Genomic DNA, 22,260 nt, shown 5'->3' on the forward strand with positions numbered 1-22,260 from the left:
TGAAGTGTTGGCACAGACTTCATGGTTACAAATAACAGATATTAGACCAGAATTAAGCTTTCAAACACAATTAAAATCAGCAGCTTGGAGAGGCAGTGTGTTGAAAATGTGTTTGCTTTGCAGATTAAAGCTCAAAGTTACTGCATTTGAATTGCACAGCTCTGAAACGTTGTGGTGTCTGGTAAGTTGCCAGAACTATAATTGGCCTGGAAACACTGCAGATAAGAGTGAGAAGAGAAACGGATTAATGCGCTGCAATTACTATATTGCAGGAAGAGCAAGGGTCTTTTTGGAGATACAGATATGTCATTTTTGCAATATACACAAAAAAATAAAAAATTGCCATGAGATCCATCTCCTCTAAACCACAAATTCTAGTAGTAAACTATTTATGGAAAGTCTGTCTACTAAGTAAGTCATTTAAAAAGTGAATGTTTGCTATTAAAGCTCTTAAAGCCCACATTCATGATGAAAAGGCTTCTTCAAAAACTGCGATCTCCATTCTGAAGGCATCTTTACAATCGACGACTGTCTGAAATGATTACTGAAATCACCTGTTGCCTTTTGAAATCCCGACATTTGCTTAATGGAATGCAACATGATTTCCAAGAGTCCAAAGTGCCGGGAATTAAAATCAACAGTTCTGAGCAGAGGAGCGATTCAGGGAAGGTCAACGTCTTGACGGGGTACGGGTTGGTACCGTAATATTTATACGCAAGGTCATGCCAAGAGCAACAGCCGCTTCCTGAGTCATCACCCAGCCTGTATCTTCATGAACGTTGCATCACAGACAGCAAAGAAGATGAGCTGTCTTCTCAAAAAGGCATGTTTTCTGTTTCAAAACACTGAGGTTTTATTCTTTCACTGACTATGGGCCTGCTCTCGCAGTGTGTATGTGATGAGGGCTTGTAAAAGAAATCATCTGGGTATAAATTACACCCAGACCTCTTACAGCCTGTCGAGACGGATTTTGGATTCAGGCTGTTTTCTGTAGCCAAACAAGGCAATAGAACTGTATTCACTCCCTGGAAAACAGACCACCTTTGTTATCATTGAAGTAGTTTTGGGGTTTAAGCTATGTACAATGGTAGGTTGTCAGAATTATGGGGACCCCTGTAAAAGGAAAACCATATGTTCACCCAGGGCCAGCTATATGTAACCTTTCAGAAGTGCTGTCTCACTGTTTGATGTTTTGAAATAGTTCAAAAAAGTCTGGGCAAAGATATTGTTTCCCCCCCGGACAAATACCCCATACCGTTCCCAGAATCCACAAAATGTAACCTGCTGTTAGAAGCAGAGCGGACTCTCCTTTTCAGATGTCTGTGTGGTTGCAGCGCAGGGACAAATTACTGCCGGGGGGGTTCAGTGTTACATGTTGGGGGATCCATGCTCTTTGGTAACCGGTTCTGCTTGCAGAGCTGTGGGCCGAGACTCCATCCCACAGCCCTTCTGCTATTCCCCTGGAGCTTTGTAGTTTTCATGCATCTCATATTATGCCAGTGATGGGCTTGCTTCCAGAAAGCACAGACATCCTTTCCAAACCGGAGTCTGTGCGTGTTCACACTCATTCACATTCGCATATACATGTGCACTTACACATACATCTGTAATGGGGCTCCTAGTGTGTGAGCTCATTGCGGTGATGTCATCTCTCTGAGCCGGTGATGTCATCCCCTGCGTGAAAGGACCCGTCTCTTGGTATAGCGGGATTGACGTCAAATCTAAGTACCTGACCACACACGCTATACATTCACATACGTAGCCAAAGAGAAGCATTGAAAGGGATGGAACAATACCTAACCATTGAGACAGATATTCATTTTCCAAATGCTACCTAGGTGTGCTGATCTGATTTCATTATGCATCAGTCATGTCAAGATCCATAACTGAATTTCTCCCTCTCGTCTGCTGACATCTGACATGCTAGATATAGGCCTGATCTTAAGTGCAAAAGAATGATATGTTCTGTCCTTCAGCACTGTCAACCCTCACCTTGGCGAATGCTTTTAACAAACGCACAAACCAGCAATTCTGCCATTTCCCCACCGAAGTAAAAGACATTTTTTTGTTTCGTGGAGCTGAAGGTCAAAATCATTGCCAGCTGAACATCAAGAATGTTTTGATGATTTGGATAAAGGGAGTGGGAGCAGGCCTACACACACAGTCTATACACATTAGAGTATATAAATGTCACAGATCTTCATATAAAGGTTCTATATTTATGTTTATACCGGACCACAAAACCCCCATTCCCCCTTCTCTCAAGGCAAATGAAAGACAAGTAATGTACATCCTTCAAAATAGCATGTTTAATCTATAAGACTCTTATATATTCTATTTTCTGTTTCACGAACCTGGGCCGTTATTCCTTATGTAGATAGAAAAAATAACAGAAGGAACGAGCAGAAAAACTCTCATTCTTTGCTCGATGTAGTGGAAGTGGAAAGATCAAAGCTAGGACTAATTTCACAAACGTATTGAGGAATCAAGTTAAATGTGATACTATAGCGGTTTGATGTGGAAATACAGTATTTTATTACATTTTTTATTACACTAAGTGGTTTGTCTGATTAATGAAATACCACCAACTGCATTGGTTAACAGTGTCATGTAGGCACGATAATTAGGTTTGAAATGGAACTTGTTAAGGAATGATCACAGGAGCGAGAAGGGTCTGTTCTGGCACACGCTGTCAATGCCAATTCACGGCAGCACTTTAAACCAATACAGAGCTCCCAGAATCCAACAGGATGAGGTAACAATATAGAGTGGTTGGTGAATGAGCTTTTTCCTTTGTACTGTAGCAGCTTGAAACCCACATAAAGTAGAATGGAGTGCAAAAGTACACACAACCTTTTCACTGTACATTTTTTTTTATGATGTGTCTATGATGTGTCTTTCTTAAGAAGGGATTACGTTTTTTTCATTTTATTTCAATGGGATGACCTGCCTATAACATTTTGATGTTTGCTTTTGGTTTCAATGAGGGTTTTCTATGTAGCTGTAATTCAAAAAATGGGAGCTCTAGTGCAGTGCACCAAATATATATAATTATTTTTTCTTTTGTAATTTCCATTGCATTTCTGAAGGTCTGCAGTGTTGTACAGGGTTCTTTTTTTATTATTAGATGCCGACTGAGTAGTATAGTTTCTGGTAAATGAGATCTCAGCTGTTCTTGATCATGTAAGGATTCATCCTCCTACTTTCACACCTCATGTGTTGTTGTTTGAGCATGGGTCCTTCATTAAATTTCGGTCTGTCTGTGTTAACAATCTATATTGCCAACAGTCCACACACAATTGTTCAGACTCCAGACTGCCTTTGGGCTCGAAGAATGTAAAAGTGCCGCTTAAAACAACAACATCTTGTCGTCTTGTCACCAGAAGAAAATAACCGCTAAGGTAAAATCTACAGTAATTGGGTAATTGGGATTTTATTACAATAAATGGGCTCTGACATTTAAGATATAACATTTTATCAGTGTTAGTTAAATGTTGTTTTTAACTGGTTTGGGGATGCTTGTCTGTGCCCTAACTTTATTTGTAGTTAGCACGATCTGTAGTAAAGTAATTAATGTGAACTACATTGTGCCTTGTGCAACAGATATACCTGATGTAATATAGCTCATTGGTCAAGTGTCCATTTGCAAAGTTCATCGCAGCAAAGGTGGGTTGCTGTGTGGACAGATAGGCTACCTTTGATTGTGTCAATGGAAAATGAATTATGAAAAAGAAATGTTTCCTGTGATATACACAAGGTTTGAGAAGGAGTGTGTTCACCATTTCAATCTACAGTTGTTGTTGTGATTGTGTGAGATAAGTAGCTGTATTTTCATGCCACAATGTTTTTTTTTCTTTCTGTGTTTTTAAGCTTCTTAAGAAAATGCACATTACAAAACATTTTCTTTAACTTCTTGCCTTTTTCATGCCCTGATTGTGTTTTTCCTCGTGGTGTTAATTACTCCTCTCAGATCAAAAATTAGCTCACATTTATTAATTTAATTTGCCTAATTTAGCCTCCAATGGGATATTTGTGTGTTTTGATTTTTCTCCAAAAGCTTAATGAGATGCCGTGAATAATGATCTTTCCAGTAGAGAATAGCCATATTGGGAGTGTACAATCTTTGCATGTTCATTAAGAACAAAAATCATTAAACCAATGAAGATGAAGATTTTCTGTATTATTACGATGTGAGTAGAACTAGTTTTCATTGTAGGGAGATAAAGATGAAAAATGAAAAAATAACATCCAGATATACTGTTGGAAAACTCAATAGTGTGTCACTGTGGTAAATGATGTCCCACATTGCACTTATCTGTCACTGATGAACAGCCAGACGCCACCTTTCAGATACATTTAATTCTATTTGCATGCTTTCTGTACACTCTCCTTAATCACAGTTTATGTCATGTTCACATTTCAAAAAATTAGTGTCATATTAAAAAATTGAGCCATAGCAGCTCTGCAAAGCGACATCATTCTCTCCTTTTTTTATTTGTATGTTGACCACTTCTGTAATGCCCATATAATCTACAATACCATGAACAAAATAAAATATTATTTTGATGAAAAGACACAAACATATTTAAACGAGGCTTAAGCATCGATTATTCTACCTGCTAAAAAATGCATCATGATACTACATATTAAAGTCTTTTAATCTTTACAACTTTCCCTTAAATGCATTTTTTTACATCTATATATTTTTCGATATTCTTTGCCTTTGATTCTGCTTTTGTTTGTGATGGCTTTTGACTATTTGCCCTGTAAAGGCATTATATAAATGGCTGGATGTCCTCATCCCTGAAGAAAAGGAGGAGAATACAAATGGATGAAGGTCTACGAGATCAATTCAATTTGCCAAGAGTCCACTCATTTTATCAGCCTCTTTAGTAGCAGTGAAATAGGCCTCCAGTTCACACAAATAATGTAAACAGTAATATTGTGCATAGAGCAATTTACCTTTCCTATAAAGACATTATGCTCTTCTTTATTTTACCTCACAAAGTAACTTTTCCAAAATAATTTAAGAAAGTCGATTGACTACTGGTCTGAATTTTCAGAATCATATCTTTAAAGATTGAAGGCCTAGATAACACTTCAGGCAACTCGCTTTCTTTTCCTAACTTGATGGCATTCTGGTTGCCAGGTGTTTCTGGCCTCTATCCAGTGGATTTTGATTTTCACGAGTTGTAGATTTGTGACTGGCAGGTCCTTTGGATTTATATTAGCATTAGGCATCACTTTCTAATGCTGAAACAAATCATCCAGACTTTTCACCTTATTTTGTCAAATTTTGTCAAACTGTCAAAGTATATTTGCAGACCTCAGGCAGTAGACTCCTAGCATCAGAATAATAATGTTAGCAAAAAAAAAAAACTGTCTCTTTTGAAATGTAAGTCATAACCTTTCAGAAAAAAAGAAACAAAAAGAAAACATTTGTTCCCTAAACTGCAGGCCCAGACCAAATAAGTACCTGATGGCAGATTACATAGCTAGAAGGAAGCAAAGCTGCTATTAAGTAATGTGAATTGGGATTGGCGGCTGCCTCAGTGTTGGGATATCAATGCCAGAATGATGGCTTAGGCAGCACCTATATATATTACAGGTATCTACTGAGATGTTTTTCTGTTTTCATCCTGTCTCATTAGCATACAGTATTAGACCTTTCATTAACCGGTGAATGTTCGCCTGAAGGAGTAAATGTGCTGACTTTCTGCAGGTGAAAACAGCTGACGATGAAAAACTGTCCCTTCATTCGAATTCAGGCTCAAGTAAATAGACTAGTTCTGTGGGTTATTGAAACCCAGGCACTGTGAAGATTACGCTTTTGGTTTTGAAATCCGAATGAAGGTTACTGAATGAGGGGTAGAGAGAATGGCGCGATTTTTATCCTAAATTTGTAATAGGAAGTTAATGTATTCTAAGATAGTAATGACAATATGGAATTATGCATGATATTCAATAGATCACTTATTTTGGTTGCATGGGAAATTAAATACAAATCAGAGCTAATTACTATCATTCATCAGCTTAATGTACATGTCATATTCACACAGTATTGCAATGGGAAATCCTTTGTTGTTTAGAAGGGCTGTTCCTCCGTGGAATTGTAATAATGATGTCGGCCGAGGATTTTCAGTTATAGATTTGATTAACAGCTTTGAGAAATCACAAAACAATTGAACAGTGTAAACTAAAAAGCACGATTCATGCAGTACTGGTGGTGTAGCAAGGATCGTGTAGAAATGTCTGGGTCTTAACCGTAGAAAGCCAGGTTGAAGTATAGGCTTCATTCATTTAAACAAAACAGGAAGTATGTATGTATGTCTGTCTAAAACCCCAGTTTTAATGCTGTGCATGATGGTTATGTTTGCAGCTCATGTGTGACATCAAAATTACTCGCCCGTTACCACCGAGCAGCTCAGAGTTTCCTGTGCTGGTGGTCAGTGGCTACTGCTTCCTCTGTGTGCTACTGGGTACATAATTTAAGTTGGTTTTTCATAATTTGTAAAAAAAAAAAAAAAAAAAAAAGAGAACCACTTGTATCTGTTAAGTTTCTCAGTACCTCCAGCACACGTATTAAATAATCACAGTAGTAGGTATCGCAGAAGTAGAACTTGCAGTAAAAATGTCTGATGCTTGAATGAGGTATATAAGAAGTATAATATTCTTAGATGACGTGTTTGTTCACCATATGGAAATAGTGAGTAAATCTATAAGCCATACTGACTATATTTCTTACAGGAATATGAAGTTAAGGCCTGTCAGGAGAACCCAGATGAAAGACTGGGTGTTTATATACCCACTCTCCTTGAAACAGAGTGACAAAGGCACCATCAGATCAGGGTTTCCAATCAATAAAGAGGTGGTTATATTGGCCTTTAGTGGCACAGAATTCAATCACAACTTCCTCGCAATACAGTGTTCGCCTCTCTCTCCTTGGGTGCGAGTTTCCATAATTCAAGGATAATTACTGTACGTAGTCTGTCCAAATAAATCGTCCTTGATATGATGATGCAGATTACATTTACCAAGCACAATCGGAAATTATCACCGGGGTGACGGATGTGCCTGAAGCACTTGATTGCGCAGATTGCAAATGAGTTTTTAATTAGACTGCGTAGCTGATGATTAAAATTAAAAAGGAATTAAAAAGAAAACAAAAACAAAAAACGCAAATTGCCTGGTTAGCACTATTTATGAAAATTGCACAGAACTGCAGGAAAATATTTTGTCAAGGCTGGTAATATTATATCAGAAATGTAATCATTCTGTTGGCCAGAGTTCTGCCCTACTTTTCCTTATGATTACCCGATTTCTTATGTTTTTAGTTTTTTAATTACTGTCTGAAAATATTACTGATTTTGATTACAGATGTGATGTTGTTTGTTTACTGATATGTTTGAAAACTGTATTACCATCGTATATATCTCTTACTCGGAGTGAAGCAATACTGTTGGCTTTTTGTTGACTTTTCATGTTAGATGTAAAAACTGAATGTGACCAAATTTTATTGTGGAAAAATAAATAAAATACAGTGTACTGTCATTTTTATATAGATCTCAGTTCTTAGGATATTGAGATACACTGCTAATAATAAAACTAGGTCACTCTAATAGTCTTTATGGTACACAGCTTCAAAAATATTGATTTAAAGCTTTAAATAAATACCTTCAATGTAGAGGAGATGAAGAAAAAGGCAAAAGCGAGGAGACTAGCTTTGGAGAAGTGATGTGAATTGATTAAACAGTGAGACTTGCTATCTCTAACAGTGCAGTGCAATAATGTATCGGTGTGTTATTGCTTTTCCAGACTGTTATTTAAATCCCGTTGTGTTTCTATATGCTCTTACCGCATGTTAAGAAATGCCATTCTGATTAATGACACAGGGTGTGTAGATGCAGGCTCTGTGCTCACTTTTGTCACATTACAGGATAAGAGCTTATCTCCATTCATCAAGTGAAGCCCGCCAGTTGCATGGCAATGTAATATAATTTGCATTGCATAGAAAAAAACAGTATCTGCGGATTCCATAAGTTCACAATTTTCTTCTTAAACGTCTGCCATATTTGCAATAGAGTTTGTAGGACTCTGAAAAAAGGATTATCTACTGACAGCCTGACGTTCATAAGACCGATTTCAATATGCCAGACATAAAAGCACAGATTATTGTTGTATTACACATGCAGGCATCTACTGGTGTTGTCGTGCAGAACGCTAATAGGTGCGTCCAGTTCTTTTTGCTTTCAGGTGCTTGAGTAATTATGGTAACGCGGTTTGATGTAGTTAGGAGTGTGGTTAAATATGTGCGAAATAAACCCCCGAGGGAATATCATCTCGGCTTGTTGTGATGCGTAGTACTCTGTGGAAATCGGTGAGTTATTGATTCAGCCGAGCCAAGGTAAGTGATAGTGAGAGATGATTCCGGTCCCACAAGTGTGAAAATGTAGAATCTGTCATTATAATATAGAGCAATAAATTAAGGGGGAAAAAAGAGAAAAAAATCTGTGAATTCTCAGGGTAAAATGTGTTGCATATTCTTAGAACAGAATTACTTTGCTTTGCTTTTTGACTGATTTATCCCTTTGTTTCTCTAGATGCAGAAGATTATCAGCCACCGATATGGAAATCCTACTGTGAGTATTAAATATTATGCTTTCCAAAATGCCAAAACCTTGTGCCATTTAAACCCTGGTGTGCACATAGGGCTGTGGTCCCTCTCAAAGCAGGCCTTTTCTTATATTAGTAGTTGATCCTATGCTTTGGTCTAAGAACATATCTGACCGTTTCCTAGCAAACTGCATGGCAACTAATGATATTGTCTGAATGTATTTTCAGTATTGAATGAACCCCATATCTCAAACCATGCAATGCTGGAAAAGGAAGCAGAGTTATGTTTACTTGGGTGAAGAACCAAGCGTTCAGTTGGGACACACTTAAATCATAACATCCCCAAGCTTGACATTATCATTTCACAACATTGACCTTCCTGGAGGGGTGCTCTGCTTTGGAGGAAAGTATATGTCAGGACAACTGCCATTTGCTAAAGGTCAATGGAAACTTAAATGAGTAAACATGACTTAAATAAGTTCACTGGAAAACAAAAAATGCAAAATAAAGCATTAGGAACAAGGTTTTTATATTCACTTGGACAGATCACTGATTGAGTGGCACCATTTTAAATGATGGTTTGTTTTAAAAACAACTGCTAATTTCTTTCACACATTTTATTGTTAACAAATGTTGACACGCTGCTGAAGTACAAGAATGGAGCCCCTTCAGTCGGGAATATAAGGCGATTGACTTCTTTGGAAAGCTGTCATTTAAAAAACACTTTTTTGAATGATTCCCATCCTTTGAGGTTTAGTGGCCTCTAATTACCTCCTATTTAGCCCATAACACAAGAGCATTTAAAGGTTACAAACGGGCCATTGTGTCTGTTTTTACACATGTGGTTCCTGCCAGGTTATTGATCCAAGATCCTGATCAATTCCTCCGCCTCATGGTCACATTCACAACACAATCGATTCCTGCTTGGGTCGGCTTTTCGTGTTGAGTTTGAAATTCTTGTTTTTGGTTGATATTAAAGCCAGCCAACGATAGTAATATTAGTAATATTTTCTGTGAGTGGATGTACTGACAGAATAGTGTACATCCCACTAGCTCAAAGACATTTTTTAACAATATGGCTTTGGTACTAACTGGGGACACTATCTAAGTGTGCTGCTTCTAACCTAAGTGTTGCAGCAGTTCATGTTTTTCTTTTATTGTCTTCACTTCTCAAGTTCAGAACATATTTTCTGTAGCTGGCTCCTTGTTCCCTGTCATGTATTTTGTCTGTGTCCCAAATCTCTCTGGGTAGCATGAGCTACGATGACATGAACACAAAGATGCTGTCAGGAGTCGTTCTGCTCCTGTACGGCAGGCCGGGGTTGTGACACACACTCACTCACTCGCCGCACACAAGCCCTTCTGTACGTTCCCAGGATTAGCATTGATTATATGAGACACAGACTCTTATTGGGTCAGGATGAGGGTGACATCTTGCATTTTATCCCCAGAACCAAAGAATAATGAATCACCTTATTTAAATGTAAATGGTTCTTCATTGTGAACTGATCCACTTGCAGTTTTAATTTCAACTCCAAAAATGCTAATTCAGAAATATGCATACCCCCATAAGGAAAATGAATAGTTAGATGAGGCTCCTTTAGCTTTAACGATGTTTCCCAATGAGCTTTCAACACAATTAATTAGTAATTTCTGACCATGCTTTAAGGTACAGTTGCTCCAGTTCATTCAAATTCTGAGGACTCAAATATTCTTGATACATACACATCCATAAACATACACAGCTCCAGTAAATAGTTTGAAGTTTGCATTCATTCATTATTTATTGAAAGCATTTGAAATCGACATTGTCTCTGCCACAGTAGGTGTATTTTTTCGTGGGTGGTTGAACTGATTGGTTTTACTGTAAGATGGAAATGAAAAATGAGGCATATCGGCACAGTTCTCCGTAACCACCCTTTGGATTATGTTCAAAGCCTTTTACTGTCTCATATGGGAAACTATGTATGACACAGTATATCTACTGAGGGGAAAAAAAATGTTCCCATGAGAAAAAAGAAACAGAAAATCTCGTCTAAATGCAAGGCTGGGGAATTAATGTGAAGACACAAGCAAACTGGCTAATAGACTGTGTTACTACATAGCCAGCCTTCATTGTCCCCACTTTCTCATTACTTTTTACATATCGATTTTCTTTCTATTCCTATTGATCTGGTAAGCAGCATGTAATTAAAAAGTATTCCGCAGAGCTTTCGGTTTTATTCCACAAAATTAACTAATTTGTCTCGGTTCGGAAGCGGCCGGTCTCTTTGAAAACATCTTTCATAATTGCAGAACTATTAGAAGCGCCAGATAATGAAATATGCAGCATGTGTCCTCTTTTACTGTAATCAGCAGTTAATTGCCTCCTGATTCGAACCCCAAAGCCAAGTCCCTTTCACTGGGGACGTTTGACAAAGTGTAAGGAGTTAATAATATTAGTTACTGTGGGTTAGATCACAGTGGTCCCTCCATTGTGCCCTGTGTGTAAAAAAAAAAAAAAAAAAATGCCTTGAGCCTTAGAAATGCTAAAATTGATTACTTATTAAAAATGATTAAATGTAATTCAGGCACTTGCAATCTAACTGAACTGCCTGTTGGTTTTGACAGCCTGTCTCGTTTTTATTAATAAGCTCAGAAGTTTTTGATTTAATTTGATGTACGCTGGTAAAGTCTTCCAGCTTGGAAAATTTCTCCAGGCTACCCGATGCAAATCAAGTAATGTAACATTACCAACTGTCCATCTAAATTAGCACTGCGAAATCTGAAATGTCTCTTTCAGTGTTTGCACTCGAGTTGGCTGCTAAACACCATTTGACCTATTATGCATTATACTTTAACTTGCACTTCCAGCACAACATGCCATTACACCAAAAAATAAATGCGTGTAATTTATTTGAACATAAATTATGTCCACTAATGTAACTTTAAAATGTTTAAAAGGGGTTCGACACAAACATGAAGCCAGTTATGTAGTGGTGAAAATACAGGATAGGAATTGGAAATCAGACCCACATACTGTGTTATTACGGAGAAGTTACGATAGAAGAGGAATCAGGAATTACACTCACAATTGTGGTTGCGATGGAAGGAAATTTGATACTTTCGTAAGAATGTGGAAATTCATTGATCATTTCAAAACCTTACCTCCATTATTGACCTAACTTAACAAAGACAAAAGAAAATCCTCTTTTGTATGTAAAAGGAATATATATTTGTGGATCATTAATAGATGCTTTTATAACTTATTGACAGACTATCTGGCCATAAATATATAACTGAGTGTATACATCGGTCCAGATCCTTGAGAGCTCAAAGAATAACCATATTTATACAGGATTTATAAACTAAAGGTCAGTTTCTTGAATAACAAGAAATCGTTCCCCAATGGACCCCTACTCCGACAGACTAGAATAAGTTTGCTTCAGGCTTCATGTTCTGTCCAGCACCTTCAGTTTAGTTTCCCATCATGCCAATGTTTAGACTACATTACAGGATAATTGGTCTCTTTTGAATTGATCTTTTTCTGTCTTTTTTATCAACAGTCTGAAAAGTTGCATCTACGGTACTGTATTCTAATACGATTGTGTGCTTTCTGGAGCTAAAATGAATGTGTTGTGCTTTTGTGCTATAGATTTTAGTTCCAGGAAGCGCAGAAGCACAATTTATGCAACAACAGGCTGTATCCCATAGTATCTCTGTGCCCAGTTTTTGCTGTGATGGCAGATTGATTCAATTACATTAGGACAGACCCTATGCATCGCCTACATTCGTGTTTAAATTTTGACACTGTTCCTCAATAAAGCCTTTCAAGTGTTTTTTCCCCTTCTTTCATCCATCCCATTCTTCCATTCCTTTCTTCTCTTTCCTGACATCTTTTCGATTCTGAGCAGATGTGCTTAATTCACACAGTCGAGACGCTGACTCGTGGTGTTATAGCAAGAGCTGAGAGAATCCAAGTCTGTGCTCTGAAGGAATGTTTCTTATTTGTGTCCTGTTTGGTTTGAGAGATACATCTTCTATATTTTCAATATCGCCTTCCAGAATATCACTCCCCAAATAGTCTTGCTTGACCAGCAAGTAAATATACAGTCCCTCTCTTTTCTGACACTGATATATGTCATGTGATGAAATTAGTTGAGCGTATAATTCCACTCACGGGCTCCCTATATTTCTTCTAAACTCTTGATATCGTTAGCCAAATTAAACAAATCAAGCACGAGTGACTTGATAATGGTGCTGAAACACAGAAAATGTGAAACAGAAATAAACAAGCAGCTGGAGCAGAAAATAACTCACATAAATCTCAACCTTGATTATTTTCCTTGCTAATGTTTCCATTGAACAGCAAATCGCAGGCTTATGAAAAATACAGCATTGTGCATCACCTGCTGTTGTTTCAGCTGTCCCAGTAATATACAGACAGACAGACAGACTGACTGCCTTGGGGACACATCCTCTGCCTGAATGCAAGATGACACCTTGAGCATGATCACATTACATTCACAAGTTATAGGTTCAAAGAATGTGTTTGAATGTGTACAATTAAAATAAAAAGCACAGGCATGTTACTAAACAGCTGAAGCAACATGTGGTAATAAGGTGCTGTATTATTCTGAATTATTTGTTCTTTCAAGGAGGTATTTTAATTGTCCTAGCTAATTTGTGAAGCTTATTATTTGGTAGTAGTCTCGTTTCAGCAAAAAAAAAAATGTAAAAAGAGGTATTGGGTAAAAATAAATAAAATCACAATAGTAAATGAATACACAGGGTACCTGTCACACAAATAAACTGAAGGAAAGTAGTTTACTGTCTATTTCCACTGATAAGCTCTTTGTTTGGCTTCCACCCGGCTGACACCGCATCACGAGGATGCAGTTAATGTGATGTGCGGCGGTGTCTGTACACTGGAGCAGGCCTGCAACATTTCTGCATTGTGTTTTCATGAAAAAGGCATGAAGAAAAGTACAGTAAAGAAGAGAACCTGCTGTATACAGTAAATGTTTAACATGAAATTTCAACTTTGCATGTTGAGCTGCTCTGCTGGTGAAGTGGTCGTGTCACAATAAGAATGATGATATGAAGTTAATCCTTTTTTGTTTTTCGTGCAATATGGGTTGACAATTCATGAGTGTTTTTGTTGTTGTGCAGTGTACCAGTTACAGCAGGAGGCCCCGCGCCCCAAGAGGATTATTTGTCCCAGAGAGGTGAGAAGTAATAAATCTAACGTTTGTTGCTTTATTGTAGAAATAGGCGCACACGCACACGCACACACACACACACACACACACACAGACATACATGCAGATATATATAGGTTTGGTTTGGTATGTCTTTTGGTTGCAACAGGTTCCCATGCTTATGCAAGCTTGTGTACGTCTGCGATACAAATTGCTTTCACCTGTAGTCTGTAGGCGCGATGGGGAGCCACAGCCGCAGTGTAGCTAGTGACTCTAGTGGTGGATTGCAGGGGACGGCGCTGTGCTGAATACAATTATTTTTATTATAAGTGACATCTTAACCGCAACAGCATTATGGGAAATATGATTCTACTGATGTTGCAGGGATATGTAATCAAGACCACTGGAAAAATTTGAATCACAGGGAGACCTGCACATTTTGAGTTGACCAATAAGAGATGACATTCTGTGTAGAACGAATGCTCCATGGTTTTTATGCAGTTGGAGTATTCAGATCCTTTATTTAATGCTTTCAATAGTACACTAGACACTAGATCTGCCTGTGGCGGTCACTATATTTGTTGACTGTTCTTCTGTCTTTCAAGCTCAGGAAAAGTGACTCATTTATAAATCGGGTGTAATTGGAAATCCAGTCTTTAAAGGCAGTTTTCCTCGTCACAGCCGGGTTTTGCATCAGTGTTTACAGCTGTGTGTGGCGTGATTTGTGTTAAATAACTTTGTCAGTCTCAATAGCACAAGACCTCTGCCTGTCTCAGGGATTAATTTGATAAGTACCTTTAATGATGCCGTCCATCAGTGAAAACCCAGGTGGCTTTCGTTACACTATCAACTCATATCTCCCAGCCCGTGGAACCACCAAGGCAGAGATGCAGCCATTGTTTTGAAGTTCAGATGTTCAAAGTTTGTTATTTTCCACTTATTTTCACTCGTGGGACACGCAGCTCCTCCCAGCGTGCTCGAACAAACAGAAAATGGAAAAACTTAATCCCACTGACAGCAATCAGCCAGCAGCAACAGCCTCTAGTGGGATTCCTGGCTTGTATGAATTTAAATGAGATATTTTTCACTATTTTTTCTTTTTGTTGCCAAAGACCTATCTGTAGCATTTTAATGTGCCTTGGCTGGTGGCTCTTAAAGGGTTTACCTACTCTGTTCTGAATGTAAAATGTACATTGTGCTCACTGGTTACCCACATGGAAATCCAACTGAACAAATACAATTTTTGGAAACCTATCACACTTCTCTTATTTTATGCAAAAATTGTTAGATAGAAATGGAAGAAAATATTTGAAAATTAAATGTGTGTGTAATATTTATATATATTTTTTATCATGTACACATACTGCAAGTTCTATGTTTGTAAACAAAATTTACATTTCACAGACAAAGCATTTTGGAATAATGTTAGGCTGTCTCCGCTGTGGGCAATTCAGTGTTTCAAAGGTTACCTAGGTACCTAAAATGTCAGGCACATGACAGTGTCTTGCTCTGCAATACTAAGTGAATTCTGTAATGAAATTAATTCAAATGATAGCCAGCCGTGCACATGTCACACCCAGAATAGTCAATTAGCTATTTCTGTTTTAAATATATGCTAAGAATAATTAATTTTGTCTAATTCTTTCCAGGTGTATTTATTTCCTTGATTTACCTTTCTGCACTGTGATTGTAATTTCATTGTGCTATTACTCAACTGACAAAGTTAAATACATGTAATAAACAAATGACTAAAGATGTAACAAAGTTTAACAATAACTGAAACCATTGAAAAGATTCAAAACCTTAAAAATTGGCAAAACAGTGTCTCGTGTTTAACTCAACTGCTTTACTTTATTACAAAATCATGACATGGATGCCTTTTTGTCTGTTGCTTCCATAACTCACACAACATTTGGGCTAATTGACCAAATTAGTTTTTAAACATTACAATTTCAATTACATTGTGCGTTACTGTGGATTTGTGTAGAAAACTACTATTTTAAGTTAATTGTAGTTCATAGAACGGACAGCCACAAGTGTATCACTAGAGCACCTAATTATGGAGAGCAGATAACCCTGTGCTTTTGAAGCACGCTGTGACCTTATTATCAAATGTAAGTTATGAATGAATTATGCCAGTACTGTGTAGAAATTATAAGGAAAATGTTCAGGTTCATTTCTGTCGACCAGCTTATGATAGAAACTATGCAACAGAACCAAAAGCAATCTGAATATGAGCACACAGCACTGCAGTATTCTCTGGCTTCGTGTGAGATCGCCCCCTGTAGGCGTGTTGCAGTAATGCTTGTGGAGCTGAGATTGCTTTAAATGTCTTATGGCTATTTCCCCCATAATGTTAAATATGATCACTAATGTTTAAGAAACTGTTCAAGATAATTTTTTTATCTGCATTTTTGTTTAATGTTTTGAAGATTGGCTTTGAATGTTTTATTCACTGCACTGAAGTCTGATGTTTCTTACCCACAATCCTTTACTCCTTCTGTAATAAAATCAGATCTAGAAATAGGTGTAAAAACATCATCATTACCATCTTCCTCATGAACATAAACCATATGATATCCCTGGGTAGGTAATGGATTATAGGGCCACCTGTTGTTATAATGCAAGCAAATATGTTTTCTCTGCTAGCAGAAAACTGCACATTTGACTTCATCTTTCTTGTACCTGGAAATAAAAACCCAGGCAGCCTGCCCAAGTTCAAGACCCAAAACACTCAACTTTGATATCATTCGGACATGTCTATGTGGAAAAAATGTAAATGAATTCAAACTAAGATTCAGAATGTAAGAAATTGTACAAGAATGTAGAATCTTAATAAATCTATTGATCTATGACAGCTGATAACATTAGTAATGATATTTCCATTTTCAAGGCAGCTAAACTGGGCTAGAGTTAGAAATCGGATAAGGAAATGAAATTGAAATACACATATTTATGCTTTGATAGCTCCAGATTTTGAAGTAAACTATGCTGTGGTGAAAATATTGACTAAATGTACTAAATGTATCCTTGCCATTTTATTTTCAGGTTGAAAACCGGCCAAAATACTATGGGAGAGAGTACGTATACTATTTTAATATTTTGGGTTTCTATGCTAATCCAATAAGTGTAGACTTGAGTAATGAGGGAGAGCTGGGAGGTGAAGGTGCCATCTGGAGAAGTAGATTAAATGTGTTAAAGTTGCAGTTGGGTGTTATGTATGTATTTGTGGATTTGTGTTCTTCCAGGCCTGTTATACAAGTAGTATGAAAGGAGATGAAGATGTGAGAAAAAGCAGAAAGGAGAGTAATGTGATTTGGAGCATCATCAAATACATTTGAGGATGTGTTTCCCACTGTGTGAAGCGCTCCGTGGCAAGGGGCGCTACTCTAACTACACACTGTCTCTTTTTGTGAGGTTCCACGGTATGATTTCCCGGGAGCAGGCCGACGATCTCCTGTCCGGGGTCGAGGGGGCCTACCTGATCCGGGAGAGCCAGAGGCAGCCTGGCTCCTACACCCTGGCCTTAAGGTCCGTCATTTCAATTCACTGCTCCAAGTGTCAGAACAACGTACCTCAGTTCCCACCTGTTCTGACACTGCCCGATCATAAAACGCTGTTTTCAGACTTTGCCTTCTCTCCCCAAAGCCCCTGTGGACCTTTGTGACTTTCTACCAGATCTCCCCGAGAATCCCAGCTGGCTCATTTCTCTCCTTTTCATGAAACGGTACTTTGGGACGCAGCGGTGTAGAAATAAACTTGGCTATTCAGACGTTTAAAAGATTTTTTTCTTTATTATTTCCTTCAACACAATTACAGGGAATTAAACAAGCTTCCATCCTCGAAGTGCTGAGCGAACTCCCTCGGCTCGCGGAGATCTCAGATTATTGAGATTTTATTCATCTGCCTTCAGCCGCAGCAGCTTCAAACTGGAAGACAATTAAATACGAATTAGAAAACACTGTGGGGGAGATAAAAACACAGGGAGAACAAATCTACAGTACACACTCCACATCTTTAATGAAAAGTGTTTTTGTTTTAATGTAATGCAAAAGGATATTGTTATACTTTAAATACAAACTGAAATGTAATTCTCTTCGGTTGCATTCGCCTATTTTGCCTGGTGAATGAATGAAACATTTACATTGAAACTTAAATTGAAGGATGTATGGCTCATTTGAGGCCATGACTTCTTATGAACTGTATTTAAATTTTAATCACATACAGACGGGTGACAAATACAAGTGTCTCAGTAAGGTGCACCACGAGCCACCAGAACAGCTTCAATGCTCTTGGCACAGATTCTACGAGTCTCTGGATTCTACTGGAGGGATGAACACCATTCTTCCAAAAGACATTCCCTCATTTGGGGTTTTGATGATGGTGGTGGAGAGCGCTGTCTAACACGTCGGTCCACAATCTCCCATAGGTGTTCAATTGGGCTGAGATCTGGTGACTGCGAAGGCCATAGCATATGATTCACATCATTTTCATACTCATCACACCATTCAGTGAGCCCTCGTGCCCTGTGGATGGGGGCATTGTCACCCTGGAAGAGACCACTCCCATCAGGATAGAAATGTGTCACCATAGGATAAAGGTGATCACTCAGAATAACTCTAATGATTTGCAGTGACCCTTACCTCTAAGGGGACAAGTGGACCCAAACCATGCCAGGAAAATGCCCCCCACAGCATAACAGAGCCTCCGGACCCCCTCACTGTAGGGGTCCAGCAGTCAGTCCTGTACCGTTCTCTTGGTGTCCCACACATGCACTCGCCTACTTGTCGAGAACACGAGCCAGTTGAGCGTCTGTGTGACTGAAGCTCCTGCCTTAATGACCCCTCTTTCAAAGTCACTTAGATCCTTTCCTCTTGCCATCTTGATCCAAAATTGAGGTCAACTGGGCCTGCTCAGCATTTGTATACATGCCACAGAGCATGATAGGATGTTAATTGTTTAATTGTATCATGCAGTACACCTGTTTGCAGGCATCTGCATTCGTTATGTTCCTCCACTCATTTATTCATGTTTTTCCTTTAATTTGTCACCTGTCTGTATATGCATTTCCTATTCAATATTCAATAAACTACCCTTTGCTTACAAAATTGATTCCTCCTGAAAGGTTTGGCATCCAGACCTTAAACTACCGGCTGTTCTACGATGGGAAGCACTTTGTGGGGGAGAAGAGGTTCGAGTCGATGCACGACCTAGTGACGGACGGACTGATCACACTGTACATCGAGACGAAAGCCGCCGAGTACATTTCGAAAATGACGACAAACCCCATCTATGAGCACGTGGGCTATGCGACACTCCTCCGGGACAAAGTGTCGCGAAGACTGAGCAAAAGCAAGCAGGACTCTAAGAAGGTCACGGCCCCCCGGGAGGACTCCAACTCGGTGGAGAAGGTAAGGATGTCTGGGCTTTGTGTCCGATCAGCTTATTATCCATTCCAGGTAATGGGACGAGAGCTCGGTGAATGCAACAGCTGGGTCTCCTTTGTTGTGTAACATAAGGACGATGTTAGTCGATTCTTTTGCTATTGTCCAGACTCTTTAAAGTAGTTTAAATAGTATGCACTTATGTTCATCTAAGGGATTCTTTTTATGATTAAATGTATTTGAATACAGTCAAATAGCTTTTAGAGTGGAGGGAAACTTGATCATGCATTGGGATCCTTTTACAGTTGTGCTACAAATGAAAGCATTGAGCACATATCACTGGGTGTACAACAATAGAAACGCAGTCTGTACGCTGTTATGTAACCGCCGCCTGTCTTCGAAAGCTCTGTTTCATAACAGAGTAGAAACTCCGTTCATCAGGTGGCACAGGCGCCCTTTGCAATGAGAGTTTGAATCCCAAGGCTGCCGAGTGACCGTTCCCCCACATTCAATCTTATTCACAGTGCGAGGTGGCAAAGGATGTCAAGGTCTTATTGTTGGCCGTCAAACAGAAAAGGCCCGTTTCCTGATCTCGCTTTGAAATCATGAAATAGGTCATTGCCAGTGCCGCTGAATGAGAAAGTGTGCTTTGAGATGAATCCACAAAGAGAAGAAATGAATGAATACGAGATTTCTGTGATAAAAACAGCAACAACTGCAACATTATGGCCAGCTGATTGTGGGTGACAAATGCCGAAGCAATTTCTGCCTTATTATCTAGTTGATTGTTTTTTTTTTTAAATGTTAATCGCACATTTTGATTATACTCACATTTTCTCTCTGTAAGATTGCATTTGAAGCTCTTGCAGGAAAATAAATGAGACTCCCATTAGGTTGTAGCTTTTAGGTTTTAGAAGATATCCCAAACTTGTTACTTTATTGCAAATATATTTACACATTAAAGGTAGCTAGAATGTCTTACACATAGAAATGATTCTCTTGTTTAAAAGTTGTTTCCTCCACGGTAGAAACTGTAATAAAAACACACAAGAAAACACTCTGACAAGGTTTGATCGTGGGACCACCAGGGTCCCGCTGCCGGTGGCGAAGTGACAGGGAGTCTCAGTCATCCCCAGTTATAGAGGCCTGCCTGTGTGTGAAATATATTGGATTGGATGGATTGTCGCTGTACCGAGACGTTACGCTGCACAGCGCCGCGGTGGGCCTCTCTCACCCACGCTCTGCAGCGCACATGTGCCTGCTGATGAGACGCGTGTGGCGCTGAGAGACCGGCGAGACGACTAGACCGGAGGACAGGCATTGATCATCAGTCAGTTTTACTCACACGTGAGCCGCAGCTGGGGGCCGAGGTGACATCGGAATTGAGCGACCTAGACAGCAGTGGAAAGTCAAGGGAAACCACAGAGGCATCAGCACCAAAAGGAGAATAGTCTTTTTGTTTTTGAAAAATCCACTAGTGATGAAAAAAGGAGTTTACAATCTTTTTCATTTTCACAGGAACAGTCTTCTACATTGGTCATGTAATAATTTTATGTTAAAAGTGCTAAAAGGGTTCATATATTTCCAGCCAGTGTGTTTTAAAAGTATTACCATAGAAATATTGTGATTTCTTTTTGAAAGTGCTGTCCTGTCAGCTATCACGTAAGTCTGAGTTTTCAGTTTCAATCACTGGCCACTAGAGGGCAACCTCATAGTGCTTTTGATGCCTAATTTTAAACTGCATCCAACCTGTGATATTTATATTCGCTTGCTTGGAGTATTTCTATTTCTTCATGACCTCATAGTGTACTTTCTCTGTTTGTACCCATCATTAGCCAGCAGGCAGCGTTTACAGTCATGTGGATTTCCAACTGTTAACATTTGTTTCATATTGTAGACCTTTGCACTTTCCTTCTGACCTCTGATAATGTTTGACTACACAGCAGTAAAAAGATAAAAGACTGGTAAACGTGTGTAAAGGAGTGTTAAAGTTCAAGATATGCTTTGCAGGACCTGAAGTGTGCTAACAGTCATGAGAAAACCCAGAATGGTTTTATAATCACACCGCCAGATTTCCCACACATGACGTCTTGCGTGCTTCAATTTTCACAGTGGTATTGTGTTGTTCTGAGACATCATCCTCCGTTTATTTAGTCCCAGTACAGTTTTGCCAGCTTTATTCCAATCCTGAGTTGGGGATATTGAGAGCTATCTTCCTTTGGTCAATTTCAATTTGGTCTGCACTGAACAAAGTATGTTTAGGTGTTCCAAATGTAAAAATCATCCATTATCAATAACCGTGAAGCTGAGGGAGATTTGAACAAAGCTATTCTAATCTAAACCAAGGTCACGTTGCTATTTAATATTATAAACATATGAGCTCTTTATAGTCAGAGCATTTTGAAACAAAGAAACAAAACATCTATAAACTTCTCCTAAAGCCTGCCTCGTGGACGATGCCACCTCCCACGGTTTCCCAGGATGCAACTGCACAGAGGCACAGAGGCTCAGAGACCGGCTGCATTGTTTGCCCTGCATATACTGTATCTCTCCCAGACAGGCCAAATATTTGTGTGGCCTTTCACTTGATCTCCCGTAATGTCCTCAGACAATATAAACACTTTTGTTCTGGGACATAAAAGCAAGGGCTGAGTTGAAGGAAACCAATGGTGATGGCAGACTTTGATCAGTCATTGCTGCTGACTTGTCCGGGCTTCACCCGCATGGTCAGAGCAGTGACTTTGTTTTAGGAAACAGCAGAGAGACATTCAGATTTTACATTTGCGTTTATCTTTGTCTTATTTCTAAATAATGCCTTAATATATATAACCTAAAAGCAAGGCAACATTTATGACAAAATCAATATAAGGTCTATATAATATTGAAATAAATGGCACTAATATATAGTTACTGGAATATTAATTTACATGCTGTCCACTACACTAATTTAGACGAATAGTTTGATTTAGATGTTGTTTAAGGAAGCCATTTGCATTGCTGTTTTCTTGTAGTTTATTTTGTATTCAGTGATGTTGTATTCAATTTAATAGATGTACAGTGAGGGGAAAAAAGTATTTGATCCC

At 38.7% G+C, this 22,260-nt stretch overlaps 1 protein-coding gene across 1 annotated transcript in view; it reads left to right on the plus strand.

Annotated features, from left to right (window-relative positions):
* The window catches only part of chn2 (chimerin 2), an 89,109-nt gene that overhangs the window by 32,215 nt on the left and 34,634 nt on the right, over nt 1-22,260 (plus strand). Inside the window, exons 2-6 of the mRNA XM_066715662.1 lie at nt 8,601-8,639; nt 13,765-13,820; nt 16,842-16,873; nt 17,211-17,324; nt 18,919-19,204. Coding sequence (XP_066571759.1) covers nt 8,601-8,639; nt 13,765-13,820; nt 16,842-16,873; nt 17,211-17,324; nt 18,919-19,204 — 527 coding nt within the window. The remainder of the gene's footprint in view (nt 1-8,600; nt 8,640-13,764; nt 13,821-16,841; nt 16,874-17,210; nt 17,325-18,918; nt 19,205-22,260) is intronic.

This window comes from Amia ocellicauda, chromosome 10 (genome assembly GCF_036373705.1).
Source record: "Amia ocellicauda isolate fAmiCal2 chromosome 10, fAmiCal2.hap1, whole genome shotgun sequence".
Taxonomy (NCBI): Eukaryota; Metazoa; Chordata; class Actinopteri; order Amiiformes; family Amiidae; genus Amia; species Amia ocellicauda.